Consider the following 18,322-nt stretch of genomic DNA (forward strand, 5'->3'; position numbering starts at 1 on the left):
AAGCTAGCGGCCTGATTATCCCGCGTAGAGCAAGAATTGAAAGGAAAGCGATGCACGTTCTGGCTTGGCCGTAACCACATCTCTAACAATGGTATTACTGCATGTCAGTGGCGCAATAAAAGTGACAGTTGGGTCTGTCGTTCAGTTTCATCACATATCGGATTTGTCCGAAACAGTTCATGTCGACTTCCCTGTTTTTTTGTTTTTTTTTTTCCCAATCTCCAACGACCTAGCAGTTGTTGTGTCAAAATTGCGTGGGGACGCTAAACGTTGCAGTTTCTGTTGATAGCCCCGAACGCCAATTACGTCAGCATTTCCCCTCACACGTCTCCGCCCTACCGCGTAGACGAATCTCTTCATCTAGATTTTTGTTCATCATGTTCAGCAGCTGTTTTTGAAAAATGTCGATATGAAGAAATAGCACATTGGTGTGCTATTTCCCCACATCGCAAATCTTGTTATTCCATTGCCACCTCCAAGGGCAATAGGACCTATACTTGCTATACACAGTCAGAGAGCAAGACTGGACGTGATGAAAGCTCGCCAAGTAGTAAGACTCGTCCACGCAGTGTGTCCCCAGCTCGAGGTCTAGGGGCTAGCGCTGCTGCCTCTGGATCACAGGGTCGCGGGTTCTATTCGCGGCCAGGTTGGGAATTTTCTCTGCCTGGGGACTGGGTATTCATCATCATCATCATCATCATTCGTGACAGTTGCTAGATTGGACTGAGTTAAAAATTTGTAAAAATTGGGACTTTGCATGGGCGTTGCTGACCACGTGGTTGAGCACTCCACAAATTAAACATTATCATTCACACAGTCAAAATAAATTGATGTTCTACTACAATTTCAAAAGAACAACTTCAAATATGTATCGAAAATTGCGAAAAAAGTATAATATATAAAATAAATACATCGGCACTTGAGATTGCCATTTCGAGATTTATATATCACCGATATTTATCGATAGCTGAAGATGAAATGGGAGATACGATACTGCGTTAAGAGTATGACAGAGCACTAAAAGACCGGAGTCGAAACAAGGCCCTGGCAGTAGACAATATTCCATTAGAACTACTGACACCCTTGGGAGAGCCAGTCCTGACAAAACTCTACCATTTGGTGAGCAAGATGTATGAGACAGGCGAAATACCCTCAGACTTCTAGAAGAATATAATAATTCCAATCACAAAGAATGCAGGTGTTGACAGATGTGAATATTATCGAATTATCAGTTTAATAAGTCACAGCTGCAAAATACTAACGCAAATTCTTTACAGACGAATGGAAAAAGTGGTAAAAGACGACCTCGGCGAAGATCAGTTTGGATTCCGTAGAAATGTTGGAACACGTGAGGCAATACTGACCCTACGACTTATCTTAGAAAACAGATTAAGGAAAGGCAAACCTACGTTCCTACAATTTGTAGACTTAGAGAAAGCTTTTGACAATGTTGACTGGAATACTCTCTTTCAAATTCGGAAGGTGGCAGGGGTAAGATACAGAGAGCAAAAGGCAATTTACAATTTGTACAGAAACCAGATTGGAGTTATAATAGTCGAGGGGCATGAAGGGGAAGCAGTGGTTGGGGAGGGAGTGAGAAAGAATTGTAGCCTATCCCCGATACTATTCAATCTGTATACTGAGCAAGCAGTAAAGGAAATAAAAGAAAAATTCGGAGTAGGAATTAAAATCCACGGAGAAGAAATAAAAACTTTGAGGTTCGCCGATGGCATTGTAATTCTGTCAGAGACAGCAAAGAATTTGGAAGAGCAGTTGAACGGAATGGACAGTGTCTTGAAGGGAGGATATAAGATGAACATCAACAATAGCAAAACGAGGGTAATGGAATGTAGTAGAATTAAGTCGGGTGATGCTGAGGGAATTAGATTAGGAAATGATACACATAAAGTAGTAAAGTAGTTTTGCTATTTGAGGAGCAAAATAACTGATGATGGTCGAAGGAGAGAGGATATAAAACGTAGACTGCCAATGGCAAGGGAAGCGTTTCTGAAGAAGAGAAATTTGTTAACATCGAGAATAGATTTAGGTGTCAGGAAGTCGTTCCTGAAGGTATTTGTATGGAAGTGAAACGTGGACGATAAGTAGTTTGGACAAGAGGTGAATAGAAGCTTTCGAAATGTGGTGCTACAGAAGAATGCTGAAGATTAGATGGGTAGATCTCATAAGTGATGACGAGGTACTGGATGGAATTGGGGAGAAGAGAAGTTTGTGGCACAACTTGACTAGAAGAAGGGATCGGTTGGTAGGACATGTTCTGAGGCATCAAGGGATGACCAGTTTAGTATTGGAGGGCAGTGTGTAGGGTAAAAAATTGTAGAGGGAGACCAAGAGATGAATACACTAAGCAGATTCAGAAGGATGTAAGTTGCAGGAGATACTGGGAGATGAAGGAGCTTGCACAGGATGTAGTAGCATGGAGAGCTGCATCAAACCAGTCTCAGGACTGAAGACCACAAGAACAACAACATCTATCGATAACTTTTGGAAGAAAAGTCGATAAATCGGTATTCGGTATTTTATGGTAGGGATAAAGGGACGTGACCTTGAGCCACAAGGCCAAAGTGAAAAGAGTGCAGTGTTGTAAGAAATCGCATTAGAGAGAAAGCGGCAGGAGGAATTGTTAACGAGGTTTTTTTCGAGAGTTGTTGAGTGCTTCCCTGAGAAGGGGCTCGCCCTTGACCTTGAGGGGGCGCCACTCACCCTTCTTGACCTCGACGCGCGTCTGCGGCCCCGACCCGGCGGCCGCCGTCTCCAGGCTGAGGTCGGCGTCTTTGAGCCCCACGACGCGCGGGGGCGGCGGCCGTGGCTTGGCCACCGAGTTCACCGGCACCACGTCGAATGGCGGGGGCGGCGTCAGCGGCAGGCCGGGGGCGGGCGTCGTCTGCTGCTGCTGTTGTTGTTGCTGCTCCTGCTGCTGCTGCTGTTGTTGCTGCTGCTGCTGCTCGCCACTGCACGGAAGTTACCGACACGTCTTTATCGATGTTTGAATGAATAATAATAAACACAGCACTATCTTTAAGTAAAACTACACAGTCCAGTCACTTTAACGTAGCCACCGCACATTTCTCGCATCACACGCTGAAAGCTTCGGATTGAGGCTGCCATGTGGATGCAGTGCCACTGTGACGCCTCTGGGTAGTGGTAAAAATAATCAGTGACATAAGCTTCACATAGAACATTTATCACTAGTAGTGTATTGAAACTTTATAGATTCCTCAGTGATATATAAAGATTCCATGAACTACTAGACTCAAGTGCCAAAGAAACTGCTGTAGGCATGCGTAATCAAATACAACGATATGTAAACAGACAGACGACAGCGCTGCGGTCGGCAACGCCTGTATAAGGCAAAAAGTGTCTGGCGCACTTATTAGGCCGGTCGGTGTGGCCGAGCGGTTCTAGGCGCTGCAGTCTGGAACCGCGCGACCGCTACGGTCGCAGGTTCGAATCCTGCCTCGGGGGTGGGTGTGTGTGATGTCCTTAGGTTAGTTAGGTTTAAGTAGTTCTAAGTTCTAGGGGACTGATGACCTCAGCTGTTAAGTCCCATAGTGCTCACCGCCATTTGAACCATTTTAAGCACTTCTTAGATCGGTTACTGCTGCTCCAATGAAGATTTAAGCGAGCTCGGATGTGGTGTTATAGTCGGTGCACGAGCGACGGACACAGAGTGGTTCAAATGGCTCTGAGCACTACAGGACTTAACATCTGAGGTCATCAGTCCCGTAGAACTTAGACCTGCTTAAACCTCACTAACTTAAACGACATCACACACATCCATGCCTGCGGCAGGATTCGAACCTGCGACCCTAGCGGTCGCGCGGTTCCAGACTGAAGCGCCTAGAACCGCTCGGCGACATCGGCCGACGACACAGAATGTCCGAGGTAGCGTTGAAGTGGAGATTTTCCCGTGCGACCGTTTCACGAGTGCACCTTGTATATCAGGAATCCGGTAAAACCTTCGACATCGCTGCGGCCTGAAAGCGATCCTGCAAGAATGGGATCAACGATGGTTGAAGCGAATCGTTCAACGTGACACAAGGACAGCCCTCGCTAATATTGCTGCAGATTTCAGTGCTGGGCCATCAAGTGACAGCGTGAGAACCATTAAACGAAACATCATCTATATGGGCTGTCGGAGCCGAAGGCCAACTTGTGTACCCTTGGTGACTCCACGACACAAAGCTTTACGCCACGCCTGGGGCCATCAACACTGACATTGGACTGTTGATGACAGGAAACATGTTGACTGGTCGGACGAGTCTCGTTTCAAATTGTATCCAGCGGATGGACGTGTACGGTTATGGAGACAACCTCATGAATCCATGAACCCTGCATGTTAGAAGGGGCCGGCCGGTGTGGCCGTGCGGTTCTAGGCGCTTCAGTCTGGAACCGCGCGACCGCTACGGTCGCAGGTTCGAATACTGCCTCGGGCATGGATGTGTATGATGTCCGTAGGTTAGTCAGGTTTACGTAGTTCTAAGTTCTAGGGGACTGATGACCTCAGATGTTAAGTCCCATAGTGCTCAGAGCCATTTGAACCATTTTTTTTTTTTTTTTTTTTTTAGCAGGGGACTGCTCAAGCTGGTGGAGGCTCTATAATGGTGTGGGGTGTGTGCATTTGTGGTGATATGGGGGCCCCTGATACGTCTAGATACGACTCTCACAGGTGATAAGTACGTAAGCATCCCATCTGATCACCTGCATCTATTCATGTCCAACTGTGCATTCCAAAGGACGTGGGCAATTCCAGCAGGACAATACGACACCCCACTCATCTACAATTCCTATAGAGTGTCTCCACGAACACTCCTTTGAGATTAAACACTTCCGCTGACCACCAAAGTCCCCGTTCATCAACATTATTGAGCATATCTGGGATACCTTGCAACATGCTGTTAAGGAGTGATCTCCACCCCTTCGTACTCTTAAGGATTTCTGTACAACCCTGCAGGATTCATAATGTCAGTTCCATCCACCACTACTTCACACATCAGTAGAGTCCATGCTACGTCGTGCTACGGCACTTCTGCGTGCTCGCGGGGGCCTTACACGGAATTAGGCAGCTGTACCAGTTTCTTTGGCTCTTCAGAGTATAAAGATACAACGACACAGTGTATAAAGCAAAGACGCCATGCTATCTGTCTCTAATCGCTTGTCTTGTTGCTCAGTTCTTGTCTTGTCTTGTCACTCGTGGCTCTTTATGCCATTCCATGTGTAGAGTCTTGCTACCTATTCGTGTACGTTAAATTACCGCTAAATAATAATTATCAGTGTTGAATTTTATAAGTTTGTTCTTGCTGTGAAACGGAAACCTTTTCCTCCCCGTACCATTTACGTAAACGTGTACGGATGAAAACTCATGCGGTATTTTAAATTTAATCCCCCAAAGTAGCTCAAAATTAGTTTTCTTTCATTTCTCGAGCTGTACCTGCAATTTAATGTTATTTGTGGAGTCCGATTTTCAGTTAACCTACCACGGTTATCTTTGATTTCTGAAAATTTATCTTTACGTAATACAACACTAAGTCCGCAGCTCGTGGTCATGCGGTAGCGTTCTCGTTTCCCACGCCCGGGTTCCCGGGTTCGGATTCCCGGCGGAGTCAGGGATTTTCTCTGCCCCGTGATGACTGGGTGTTGTGTGATGTCCTTAGGTTAGTTAGGTTTAAGTAGTTCTAAATTCTAGGGGACTGGTGACCGTCGATGTTAAGTCCCATAGTGCTCAGAGCCATTTGAACCATTTGAACCACACAACACTAGCAGAAGCTTGCATTAAATTTGGCTTGAGCATTATGAAGTAGTATTTCAGAACTAAATGAAGATTCAATTTATTTTGGGTCAGAAAGAAAAATATTTAATAACCATGCCAGAGAAACTTTGCGTAGCAGTAAAATATATCTATCATCTCAGAATAATAATTCCTAACATCACGGTATTTTCACTTTACGTAAAGGATACATTTGAAGTGCAATTTCTATTATTAAATGTAGGGAGAGAAGTTCATGATAATAAAAGGTATTTATTCTTGCTTTCCCAATAATTGTTTAGGGAGATACTTTCTCAGTTTCCTATAATAAACACTCGTTACCACACCTACCCCTATTCTCAGAACTACGATCATACGGGGTATCAAGTGAAATTTGTGACTGGATTGAGGACTTTTTGGTAGGGAGGACGCAGGATGTTATCTTGGGTTGAAAGTCATCGTCAGATGTAGAAGTAACTTCTGGTTTGCCACACGGAAGTGTGTTGGGACCCTTGCTATTCATGTTGTATATTAATGACCTTGCAGACAGTATTACTTGCAACCTCTTTTTGCAGATGATGCAGTTATCTATAATGAGTACTGTCTTAAAGAAGCTGCATACATATTCAGTCAGATCTTGATAAGATTTCGAACTGGTGCAAACATTGGCAACTTGCTTTACATGTTCATAAATGTAAAATGTGCCCTTCACAAAATGACAAAACGTAGTATCCTATGACTATAATATCAATGACTTACTGTAGGGATCGGCCAACTCAAACAAATACCTGCTTTTAAGACTTTCTAGAAATATTGTCGTGGCTAAACCAGGTGGTAGACTGTGGTATACTGATAGAATACTGGGGAAGTGAAATCAGTCTACAAAGGAGGTTGCATACAGATGACTCGAACCACCGGTTCTACAGTATTGCTCAAGTGTGTAGGACGCACACAAATAGAACAAAAGGGAGCTATCGAACGAATACAAAAATGGTTCAAATAGCTCTGAGCACTATGCGACTTAACTTCTGAGGTCATCAGTCGCCTAGAACTTAGAACTAATTAAACCTAACTAACTTAAGGACATCACACACGTCCATGCCCGAGGCAGGATTCGAACCTGCGACCGTAGCGGTCGCTCGGATCCAGACTGTAGCGCCTAGAACCGCACGGCCACTCCGGCCGGCGAACGAATACAGAGAAGGGCAGTACAGTCACAGGTTCGTCTGGCCCATGGAAAAGTCTCATGGAGATGCTGAAAGAACTGAACTGAAAGACTTCAAACTTCCTGGCAGATTAGAACTGTGTGCTGGACCGACACTCGAACTCACCTTTGCCGAGCACTTGCCCGCGAAAGGCAAACATCCCGATTTCGAGTCTCGGTCCATCACACAGTTTTAATCTGCCAGGAAGTTTCATAACAGCGCACACTCCGCTGCAGAGTGAAAATTTCATTCTCGAAGACATTTGCTTTGAACATACTATGACCCATCACGTATCACTCACATAGGGATCATAAGGGTAAGATCCATACGTGAATTGAACAAGAACAAATCCTAATATATGGTGCTATGGGACGTACCCTCTGCATGCACCTCACAGTTTATTGCAGAGTATAGATGCAGGTATGTTCATATTCTTCAGTGTGCAATAACCACTAACAGACAGCAGCAGAGCGTATATTAACCTTGTCGGGGGACGCGGAAAACAGTGCAGTTGTAATTCGGGAACGGAACGATTTGTCCGACCTCCAAAAATGCACTATCATTGGCTTTAGGGCTAAGGGTGGATGCGTTTCCGGAACCACTAAATTTGTACATTTGGTTACAGTACACCGTGTCTGGCACACTGGTACTGCCCAAAACTGGCGCCGGAGTAACCGTTGTGTACTAAGGGCCACCGACGGCAGGGATGACCGATGGCTACGGAAATGTGTGTGGGCTAACAGATGTGCAGCTGTGAGCAACTGATCACTCAGAGGAACCGAGGTGCTACAGGAGTGTCTCCTCCATGACAGTTCAACGAACACTGCTGAGTATGGGCCTCTCCAGTGGGCACCTGATTCATCCACCCATGCTAACTGCCGTTCGTCAGTGACTAAGGCTGTCTCCTCTATGACAGTTCAATGAATATTGCTGTGTATGGGCCTCTGCAGTGGGCACCTGGTTCATCCACCCATGCTAACTGTCATTCATCGGTGACTAAGGCTGTCTCCTCCATGACAGTTCAATGAAAATTGCTGCATATGGGCCTCTGCAGTGGGCACCTGGTTCATCCATGCATTCTAAATGCTGTTCATCAGTGACTAAGGCTGTCTCCTCTATGAATATTGCTGCGTATGGGCCTCTGCAGTGGGCACCTGGTTCATCCACCCATGCTAACTGCCATTCATCGGTGACTAAGGCTGTCTCCTCCATGACAGTTCAATGAACATTGCTGCGTATGGGCCTCTGCAGAGGGCACCTGGTTCATCCACCCATGCTAACTGCTGTTCATCGGTGACTAAGGCTGTCTCCTCTATGACAGTTCAATGAACAAAGCTGCGTATGGGCCTCTGCAGTGGGCAACTGGTTCATCCACCCATGCTAACTGCCGTTCATCGGTGACTAAGGCTGTCTCCTCTATGACAGTCCGATGAATATTGCTGCGTATGGGCCTCTGCAGTGGGCACCTGGTTCATCCACCCATGCTAAGTTACGTTCACAGTGGGCAACTGGTTCATCCACCGAGGCTAACTGCCCGTCTTTGGCGACCAAGGCTGGAGTTTGCTTGCCAATACCACACTGAACTTCCACTGAGTGGCGACAAGTGGCCTTTGCAGAAGAATCACTTTTTACATTCAATCGGACAGATGGCAAACTCCCTGCAACGATCATTGGAACGGTCCAGGCTGGTGGAGTGGGTATCATGTTCTGGAGAAGGTATTCGTGGCATTTGCCAGGTGACCTCATCAGCATTCTGGAAGGCACAATACACCATCTCAAGTATGCATCCACTATGGGGGACCATGTGCATCCAGTTAGTTTCTCCTTGGCTCGATGGCATCTACCAACAGGACAATGCACACAGCTCAAAGAGCACCAGGTTGAGTTACAGTACTCCCCGCCACCATGTCCTCACATTTAAACCCAACTGAGAAAGTGCGGCACCACCTCGATCAGTCTGATCGCGCTGTGGACCCTCAACCGAGAAACGTAATACAGCTGGCTGCAGCACTGGAGTCAGCTTCGCTCTACATCACTGTAGGTACACTCCAGAACCTCATTCACTCCCTTTCTGCATGTCTAGCAGTGGTTTGCATTGCAAAAGGTGGCTGCTCCGGAATTTCGCAGGTGGTGACATTAGTGTGACTGGACAGTGTGGTTGTCGGGAGTGATATGCTTTGACCTCCTGCTTTGGTTGAAATCCACCAATCGCTTCAAAAGGTGTTTCTAAAAAGTGTGAAGATAAAACCCTAGCAATACCAATGCAGTTTCAGTAATGTGTGTTAGACAGGGGAGGGGGGGGGGGAGGAAGTGCTATTTTATGCCAAATCTAAAAATTTAAAAAAATACAAATCTCATTAATTGTTGTTAGCGTATTAACAACATACTTTTTAAAGCGGTGCTGATGTGTAAGTTAGGTCAAGAACCTGAAAATGTCTTTCATCACACTCTTAATACACTACCGAGAGGAGGGGGAAGAGGCGTACTTTACGAACACCATAACAACAACTTAAAAACATAAATTTCGGTAATTGTTGTTCATTTTACTCACTCAATACCTTTTTATAGAGTTATTGACATGTAAGTAGGGTCCTGAACATGAAAATACTGAATATGACATTCATTGTGCAAGGTCACATGTACCACAAACACTTAAATTTTGCATTGAGTTTAACAGAAAAATAAAACAAATATTGAATCTGATAGTAAAGCAATAAACATTTTTTGGTTACATTATTTTCAGGAGGTGGGGGTAAAGGATCCCCCTCTTGCCCGCCCAGCTTGCCGCGCAGTCTAACGCGCTGCTTCGTGAGCAGGAAGGCATGCCGGTCCCCGGCACGAATCCGGTCGGCGGATTAGTGTCGAGGTCCGGTGTGCCGGCCAGCCTGTGGATGGTTTTTAATGCGGTTTTCCATCTACCTTGGCGAATGAGGGCTGGTTCCCTTATTCTGTCTCAGTTACACTATGTGGGTGATTGCTGCGCAAACACAGTCTCCACATACGTGTACACCATAATTACTCTACTACGCAAGCATTTGGGGTTACACTCGTCTGGTATGAGACGTTCCCAGGGGGGAGGGGGGTCCACTGGGGGCCAAACTGCACAATAACCTTTCGTCTGGTGTGGGACAGCAGTGGGGTGGGTGGACAGCTGTGGCCTGTTGTGGACCACTGAGGGCTATGGTGGGACGAAGCCTCTCCATCGTTTCTAGGTCCCCAGTTCAATACACGATACACATCTTCTCTCTTTCCTCCTTGGTATTGCAACTGTTAAGATGAGAAGCGTTGTCATACACTCCTGGAAATTGAAATAAGAACACCGTGAATTCATTGCCCCAGGAAGGGGAAACTTTATTGACACATTCCTGGCGTCAGATACATCACATGATCACACTGACAGAACCACAGGCACATAGACACAGGCAACAGAGCATGCACAATGTCGGCACTAGTACAGTGTATATCCACCTTTCGCAGCAATGCAGGCTGCTATTCTCCCATGGAGACGATCGTAGAGGTGCTGGATGTAGTCCTGTGGAACGGCTTGCCATGCCATTTCCACCTGGCGCCTCAGTTGGACCAGCGTTCGTGCTGGACGTGCAGACCGCGTGAGACGACGCTTCATCCAGTCCCAAACATGCTCAATGGGGGACAGATCCGGAGATCTTGCTGGCACGGGATACATGCAGACGTGCATTGTCCTGTTGGAACAGCAAGTTCCCTTGCCGGTCTAGGAATGGTAGAACGATGGGTTGGATGACGGTTTGGATGTACCGTGCACTATTCAGTGTCCCCTCGACGATCACCAGTGGTGTACGGCCAGTGTAGGAGATCGCTCCCCACACCATGATGCCGGGTGTTGGCCCTGTGTGCCTCGGTCGTATGCAGTCCTGATTGTGGCGCTCACCTGCACGGCGCCAAACACGCATACGACCATCATTGGCACCGAGGCAGAAGCGACTCTCATCGCTGAAGACGACACGTCTCCATTCGTCCCTCCATTCACGCCTGTCGCGACACCACTGGAGGCGGGCTGCACGATGTTGGGGCGTGAGCGGAAGACGGCCTAACGGTGTGCGGGACCGTAGCCCAGCTTCATGGAGACGGTTGCGAATGGTCCTCGCCGATACCCCAGGAGCAACAGTGTCCCTAATTTGCTGGGAAGTGCCGGTGCGGTCCCCTACGGCACTGCGTAGGATCCTACGGTCTCGGCGTGCATCCGTGCGTCGCTGCGGTCCGGTCCCAGGTCGACGGGCACGTGCACCTTCCGCCGACCACTGGCGACAACATCGATGTACTGTGGAGACCTCACGCCCCACGTGTTGAGCAATTCGGCGGTACGTCCACCCGGCCTCCCGCATGACCACTATACGCCCTCGCTCAAAGTCCGTCAACTGCACATACGGTTCACGTCCACGCTGTCGCGGCATGCTGCCAGTGTTAAAGACTGCGATGGAGCTCCGTATTCCACGGCAAACTGGCTGACACTGACGGCGGCGGTGCACAAATGCTGCGCAGCTAGCGCCATTCGACGGCCAACACCGCGGTTCCTGGTGTGTCCGCAGTGCCGTGCGTGTGATCATTGCTTGTACAGCCCTCTCGCAGTGTCCGGAGCAAGTATGGTGGGTCTGACACACCGGTGTCAATGTGTTCTTTTTTCCATTTCCAGGAGTGTATCAACCTTTGCAGGGTGAGAAGCTATCCCCCATAAAACATACTATATCACTGCGAAAAATAGATGATTATAACTTCCAGCACTTGTTAGTAAACTGGGGTAATTTCTAAGAGTGTCAACCAAATTTGCAAACATAGAACACACAAAGAACACAGACGGAGTAAATACAAGGAAAACGTCGATAGAGAAGTGGATGGGTAATTTCAAGCAATTTTGTGTAGTGGGCAAAAGTGTCTGTTATATTACATCAGAACTGACTGTTATTACATATTTAGGTTATAGTTTACGGAATAGTTTCTATCTTAAGTAGTTGATTTGGTGTAGATCGACTGGTCGCAGTTGATCTCGTATTTATGAAAAGCGCTGCAACTTGTTTTGAATTATATCATACAGTATTCAGAAACAGGTTAGCTTGGTGCTGCAGTGGAAGCCAGGGTGAAGGATGGAAGACTACTGAGGCTCTCGGGTCATGCTGATGGAATGATACGGAAAGGTGGTAGACCAGTCAAAAAGCAGGTGAGTACCAAAAAACAAAGTCAGGTCTGTGTAGTGGAGCGGAGTAGTGGCGCTACCTGTGTTCTGGCAGCAGGATGCCCTTGAGCGGGGGCACGCCCCCCTCGCCGCGGGGGGCCACGCCTGCCACGGCGGCGGGCATCACCTCCACCTCGACCCCGGCGGGCTCCGGCCGGCGCCTGGAGGGCTTCTTGCTGGACACCGAGCTGGATGATGAGGAGGAGGAGGACGTCGATGTGCTGGTCGACAGGGTCTTCTTCTTAGACATGATGCGCTTCTCGTCCACGCCCACCGGCTGCACAGATTAGAACGGCATCACACGGTTACATTTCGAATTCACTTTATATCACTGATGTTTCAACACTAACACTTGTGAGGTTTCTGTCCTATTTTTTGCTATTCACGAACAGTAATGAGAGCCTTATATTTTAAATCGATGTGTCATATTTCACATTTGCCTACAAAACATTTTTCAAACAGTAGTTTTCGATTGTCACTACACGAATGTTCTGCATACAAGCAGTGCATTCTTTTGTTGTGAGTAGTACTGTCATTGCAGTAAGCATTCTAAGGTAAGCTAGAGAGAATGTTGGGTGTTGGCTGTGCTACCAATAACATGGAAATGGCTTGTAGAGCACACAGATAAAGATACAGATAAGGATGAATTATGATCCGTTAGAGGTTAACTGGACATTTGACGATTATGAGGTAATGTTATTGCTGCTCTGTTTGTGTGCACAATATTGTGATGTGTTGGAATAATGGAAGTTTTTAGTCCAAGTTTTCTTTATTGGTTTGTGTTAGTCAGATTCATTGTTGAGGCATGAGTGACTAAAGTTTTCTACTCACATGGCTTGCACTCAGTAGTAATAGATTTTACCAATCCTTTATCAAAGAAATTAATACCTTGACAAAGCAATGTTTGTTATAAAAAATAATTTTGGTAGAGATGATTGCAAGTCAGACAATGAGTTTCAGTTTTTGCAACATAGTTTTTTGAAGGTCAGTTTTCCTTCGATCATTTAGTAAGTTCAAATTCCAACATCGTCGCCTCATAAGAAAATAATATTTTCTGATTATGTGTGTCGCCACATTGCATGAACCAGAACACAGTTGTACAAAGCAAAACCAAAGCAGGATCTGTTTAGAATAGCTGCATGACCTTGCATTGTACTTTCCTTTCCTTTCCATTCAAGTTGCTTGCTGCATGTTTTATGTTCATCACTTTGAGAAGTACCAAGTTTTCACAGCCACAGGCAGGCCAAGAAAAATTGTTAGGGCGAGTTTTACATTACAGTCGGGTTCCTGCAGATCATTTGGTCAGCTTTGCTTTTCAGAATTCATTATCAGGTCAGTTTAGGTGGTGGTCACTTCAGATTTCACTTGATATGCAGACAATCTTATTCATGCACTGTTACATTTGGGAGTGTATTACTCAGCATTTGGTAATTTATTTAGACAATTTGCACACGTAGATTCACATGACATGTTCATAGAAGCATTTGGGTGATTTATTCTTTCAAAATCTGAGTAGTAATTTATACAACATTTTCATTCTTGTTAACTCTGTGTGTTGCAAGTCATTTGTTGCGATTTCACACATTGTAGCAATTCACTGTACTGCACCAATTGAATTCCAATGAACAGATAATTTAATATACAGTTACATTTTCTAATCACTTTGGTAAAGTTAATTAAAAAGTATTTGTATAGTTTCAGTTTTGGCGACTCATTTTATCACATCACTTGTATTGTTCAGAACAACAAGACAGATACGCGAGTTATAAAGCATAGCATTTCAGTTTACTCCAGCTTCAGTTCATAAAATTAAACAAATAGAAAACTTTCATGTAATCTATGCAAAGATTAATGTAGTAGGATTATTGCACTAGTTAATATGTATTCACTATTTCTATTGAATGTTGTTACGGGGTATATTTGTTTGTACGTCAAATGTGTAAAATAATTCTACAAATTCTACTGATTCATGTACAGTAAATCGATAGTCAGAATTGTAGCAGTTGGATAGACGTATTACCTGCATATTTCAACATGCATAATGTGGAATGATCTAAATTATTTACATCCCCTCAAAAAAAATTACAGATGATTTCGTAATACTACCTAGTGCCACTGCCACAGCCAATCGTCACATCAACACCTCCCGGCAGTGTAAAGAATCTCTAGGGCTCTACAGAGCGCTTCAGTCAGTAACTTTATTACAGTGATGCGATATATATATGAACTTTATGTCTGTTATCATTATTCTGTGTCATGTAACCAATGTTAGGTCCCTGTCCCTAATGCTGAAACAGTCCAAGTGACTGTCGAAGTGAAGTTTAACTATTTGGTTTATTGCTAACATTAACAACTAAAGTGTTCAAAAACTTCAGTCTAGTCCTTATATTAGTCTGTAGGACACTGCAGTACTTAATTGCTACACGTGATCATAAAGTCGAATAACTACAGAAAATACTTTAAATTCGCTTAATTTTGGTTAAATAGTACAATGCGTGTTCATTAAGTAATACAACACATTTCTTTTCTCAGCTAATTTTGGTTGAAACAATGAAGAAATTGTTGTGGGAGATAGTGGAATATTCAGGCAGTGAGATGCGAGGAACAACCGGTCCTCCAACAGTGACAGCACTGCCCAAGCCCGTGCTGTCGACATGCAGCAGCGCTGCTCAGTTGCTGCTGTAGTTCTGGCTATTCCTCGCGCCTTACTGCCTCTGTTAATGCATATCGATAAAACAATTTTTGCACCAGTTGTTTTATCGATATGCGTTGTCAGAGACAGTAAGGGGGGAGGAATAACCGGTACTGCAGCAGTGACAGCACAGCCCTGGCCCGCAATGACTGCGTGCAGCAGTGCTGCTCAGTTGCTGCTGGAGTTCCAGTTAATCCCCACCTCTTACTGCCTCTGTTAGTAACAGTAGTCTTATCGATATGCGTAAACAATGGCAGTAAGAGGTCAGAAATAACCGGAACTCCAGCAGCAACTGAGCAGCGCTGCTGCATGCAAGCCGGCCGGAGTGGCCGAGCGGTTCTAGGCGCTACAGTCTGGAACCGCACGACTGCTACGGTCGCAGGTTCGAATGCTGCCTCGAGCATGGATGTATATGATATTCTTACGTTAGTTAGGTTGAAGTAGTTCTACGTTCTAGGGGACAGATGACCACAGCAGGTAAGTCCCATAGTACTCAGAGCCTTTTTTTCCTGCATGCAGTCAGCATGAGCCACATCTGTCATATAGTGGCTGGAGTACAGGTTATTCGTCATGCCTTACTGCCTCTGTTTACGCATATCGATAAAACAACTTCTTCTCTAGACTAATATGTGACTACTACATCAAACAGGCACATAAAATTACACTTCAAAAACAGTTTTGTTTGTAATGGGAACTAAACCAACGCTGCCCATCGACACTCAGCGTCGCATGACAGACGCGATGAGCACTATTCGTTTAAACTGACTCCAGAAAAGATGGAATTGCAAACATCTGTCAGAACACCAAAGACAATGCACCTGATGATTCTTAGGCTGGGCATCCATCATATATATCACTTAGATTAGGCATACAGCCTATGCAAGCAGAGTGACAACCTTGTAACAGTTTTATTATATATTTGATTCACAGGTAGCATTAGGTTAAAATAGACAGTGTATGTGTCAATGACATAGGGGCTAAAGCTGTTAAAACGTCGCAGATTAATATGGGACCGTACAGCCACATGGTGATGCAAACTTTTAGCAGCTTGCAACCACAGTTACTGATATATCTGGCGAATTCCAAACGAGGAAAAGCAAAAACATTAGTTAAACCTAGATAAATTATTCGTAAATAGTAGCTGGTTACGTTGGAGGTATAAATGTATAAACAGTTTCCTGTAATCAGCAATAAGAGTGTGAAGTCGTAAAACAACATATGTCACACAAGTATAAACAGTAATGCACGCCACCGTGTGGATGTGTGGTCCCACATTAATGTGTGAAGTTTCTACAGCATTCAGTATTTGAAGATGCGATTTGCAGAACTGAGAAATTTCTGTGGTGACTAGGGTATGTTCTCATGAAGCTCAATAAATGAGAATTGGAAGAGAGAGTTTAGAAGCGACAGAGGAATTTACCTATTTCAGAAGTGGGGTCACAAGGGATGGCAGAAACTGGAAAGGAACTAAGAAGAGAATACAGCTGGCTGAAATTGCATTCAACCTAGAAAACAATGTCACTCATCAGCATGAATATCAGTCAGGAAATTGTTGCGTCCAGATGGAAGTACTTTTGTCTGGCCATACGTGCAGGTTCTTTGGCTGCTCTGGGAGAAGGCTCATCAAAGTAGAACATGTTAAATATTAGTTCACTTTATTACATAAATGAATATTAGAATTACTTAACTTTGGCACACTTCTTTGCCACAGGACTGCTTGTTACAATTGTCATTGACTCTGAAAGCATCACCTGATGCACAGATTAAAAAACTGTTCTCTTGCAGTACAAAATGCAATCTTGACTAAAGTGCAGGTTCATCAGAAATTTTAACTATGACTATGATGATGAGTGCTGTAGCTGGTGTCTCGAACTGATGTGAGCTCTTCCTGGCTCAGCTCTATGTTGACCTCAGTGTGAGGGCACTGCAGTGCTGGGAGAGAGGTACAGTCTTCGGGAGTCCCACTCGTATTTTGTTGCAGATTGCAGTGAGAACTGAATAATGTCTGTGGTATCGAGTTTGGTATGGCAACGAGCTCTCTGGATAATGCCACTGACATAATCAAATAGGTCGTGGAAGCAGTTGTTTGGAGTGTGGCATTATTCAGGTATGAAGCATGAGCAAGAAGAAGAGTCCTGAAGAAAATCCTAGCATCTCGGCTGAAGACTTAGGCAAAACAACCAGGAGAGACCTAAAGGAGATCCCACCATATTGACTGAAGACTCAGCCGACTGGGATCTGAAGAAGGTCCCTGCAAGTAAATTGTAGACTTGGAGAAATGGGGACGTCCAGAAGAGTCCCAAAGAAGATCCCAACTAGTCGGCTGATGTCTGATCCAATTAGGGACTACCAGTAGGGAGCTAAAGAAGATCATAGCAAGTAGGCTGGAGACTAAGCCATCTGGGATCTGAAGAAGGTCCCTGCTAGTAAACTGTAGACTTGGAGAACCAGGGACGTCCAGAAGAGTCCCAAAGAAGATCCCAACAAGTCAGTTGATATCTGATCCAATTAGGGACGACCAGTAGAGAGCTAAAGAAGATCATAGCAAGTAGGCTGGAGACTAAGCCAACTGGGATCTGAAGAAGGTCCCTGTAAGTAAACTGTAGACTTGGAGAACTGGGGACGTCCAGAAGAGTCCCAAAGAAGATCCCAACAAGTCGGCTGATGTCTGATCCAATCAGGGACTACCAGCAGAGAGCTAAAGAAGATCATAGCAAGTAGGCTGGAGACTAATCCAACTGGGATCTCAAGAAGGTCCCTGTAACTGAACTGTAGACTTGGAGAACTGGGGACGTCCAGAAGAGTCCCAAAGAAGATCCCAACAAGTCGGCTGATGTCTGATCCAATCAGGGACTACCAGTAGAAAGGTAAAGAAGTTCATAGCAAGTAGGCTGGGACTAAGCCAACTGCGATCTGAAGAAGGTCCCTGCTAGTAAACTGTAGACTTGGAGAACTGGGGACGTCCATAAGAGTCCCAAAGGAGATCCCAACAAGTCAGTTGATGTCTGATCCAATTAGGGACGACCAGTAGAGAGCTAAAGAAGATCATAGCAAGTAGGCTGGAGACTAAGCCAACTGGGATCTGAAGAAGGTCCCTGTAAGTAACCTGTAGACTTGGAGAACTGGGGACGTCCAGAAGAGTCCCAAAGAAAATCCCAACAAGTTGGCTGATGTTTGATCCAATTAGGGACAACCAGTAGAGAGCTAAAGAAGATCGTAGCAAGTAGGCTGGAGACTAAGCCAAATTGGATCTGAAGAAGGTCCCTGCAAGTAAATTGTAGACTTGGAGAACTGGGGATGTCCAGAAGAGTCCCAAAGAAGATCCCAAAAAGTTGTCTGGTGTCTGATCCAAATAGGGATGGCCACTAGAGAGCTAAAGAAGATCACAGCAAGTAGGCTGGAGACTAAGCCAACTGAGGTCAACGACAAGAGTCCCAACTGATTTTGCCTCTGAT

The 18,322-nt window shown here is 45.3% G+C and overlaps 1 protein-coding gene across 1 annotated transcript in view; it reads right to left on the reverse strand.

The window, feature by feature from the left end:
* LOC126108950 (mucin-5AC-like) overlaps window positions 1–18,322 on the reverse strand; it is a 329,782-nt gene that overhangs the window by 131,895 nt on the left and 179,565 nt on the right. The window contains exons 4-5 of the mRNA XM_049914334.1: window positions 12,217–12,452; window positions 2,722–2,969 (exon numbers count right to left, since the gene is read on the reverse strand). Of these exons, the coding sequence (XP_049770291.1) occupies window positions 2,722–2,969; window positions 12,217–12,452 (484 nt within the window). The remainder of the gene's footprint in view (window positions 1–2,721; window positions 2,970–12,216; window positions 12,453–18,322) is intronic.

This window comes from Schistocerca cancellata, chromosome 11 (assembly GCF_023864275.1).
Source record: "Schistocerca cancellata isolate TAMUIC-IGC-003103 chromosome 11, iqSchCanc2.1, whole genome shotgun sequence".
NCBI classification, from domain to species: Eukaryota; Metazoa; Arthropoda; class Insecta; order Orthoptera; family Acrididae; genus Schistocerca; species Schistocerca cancellata.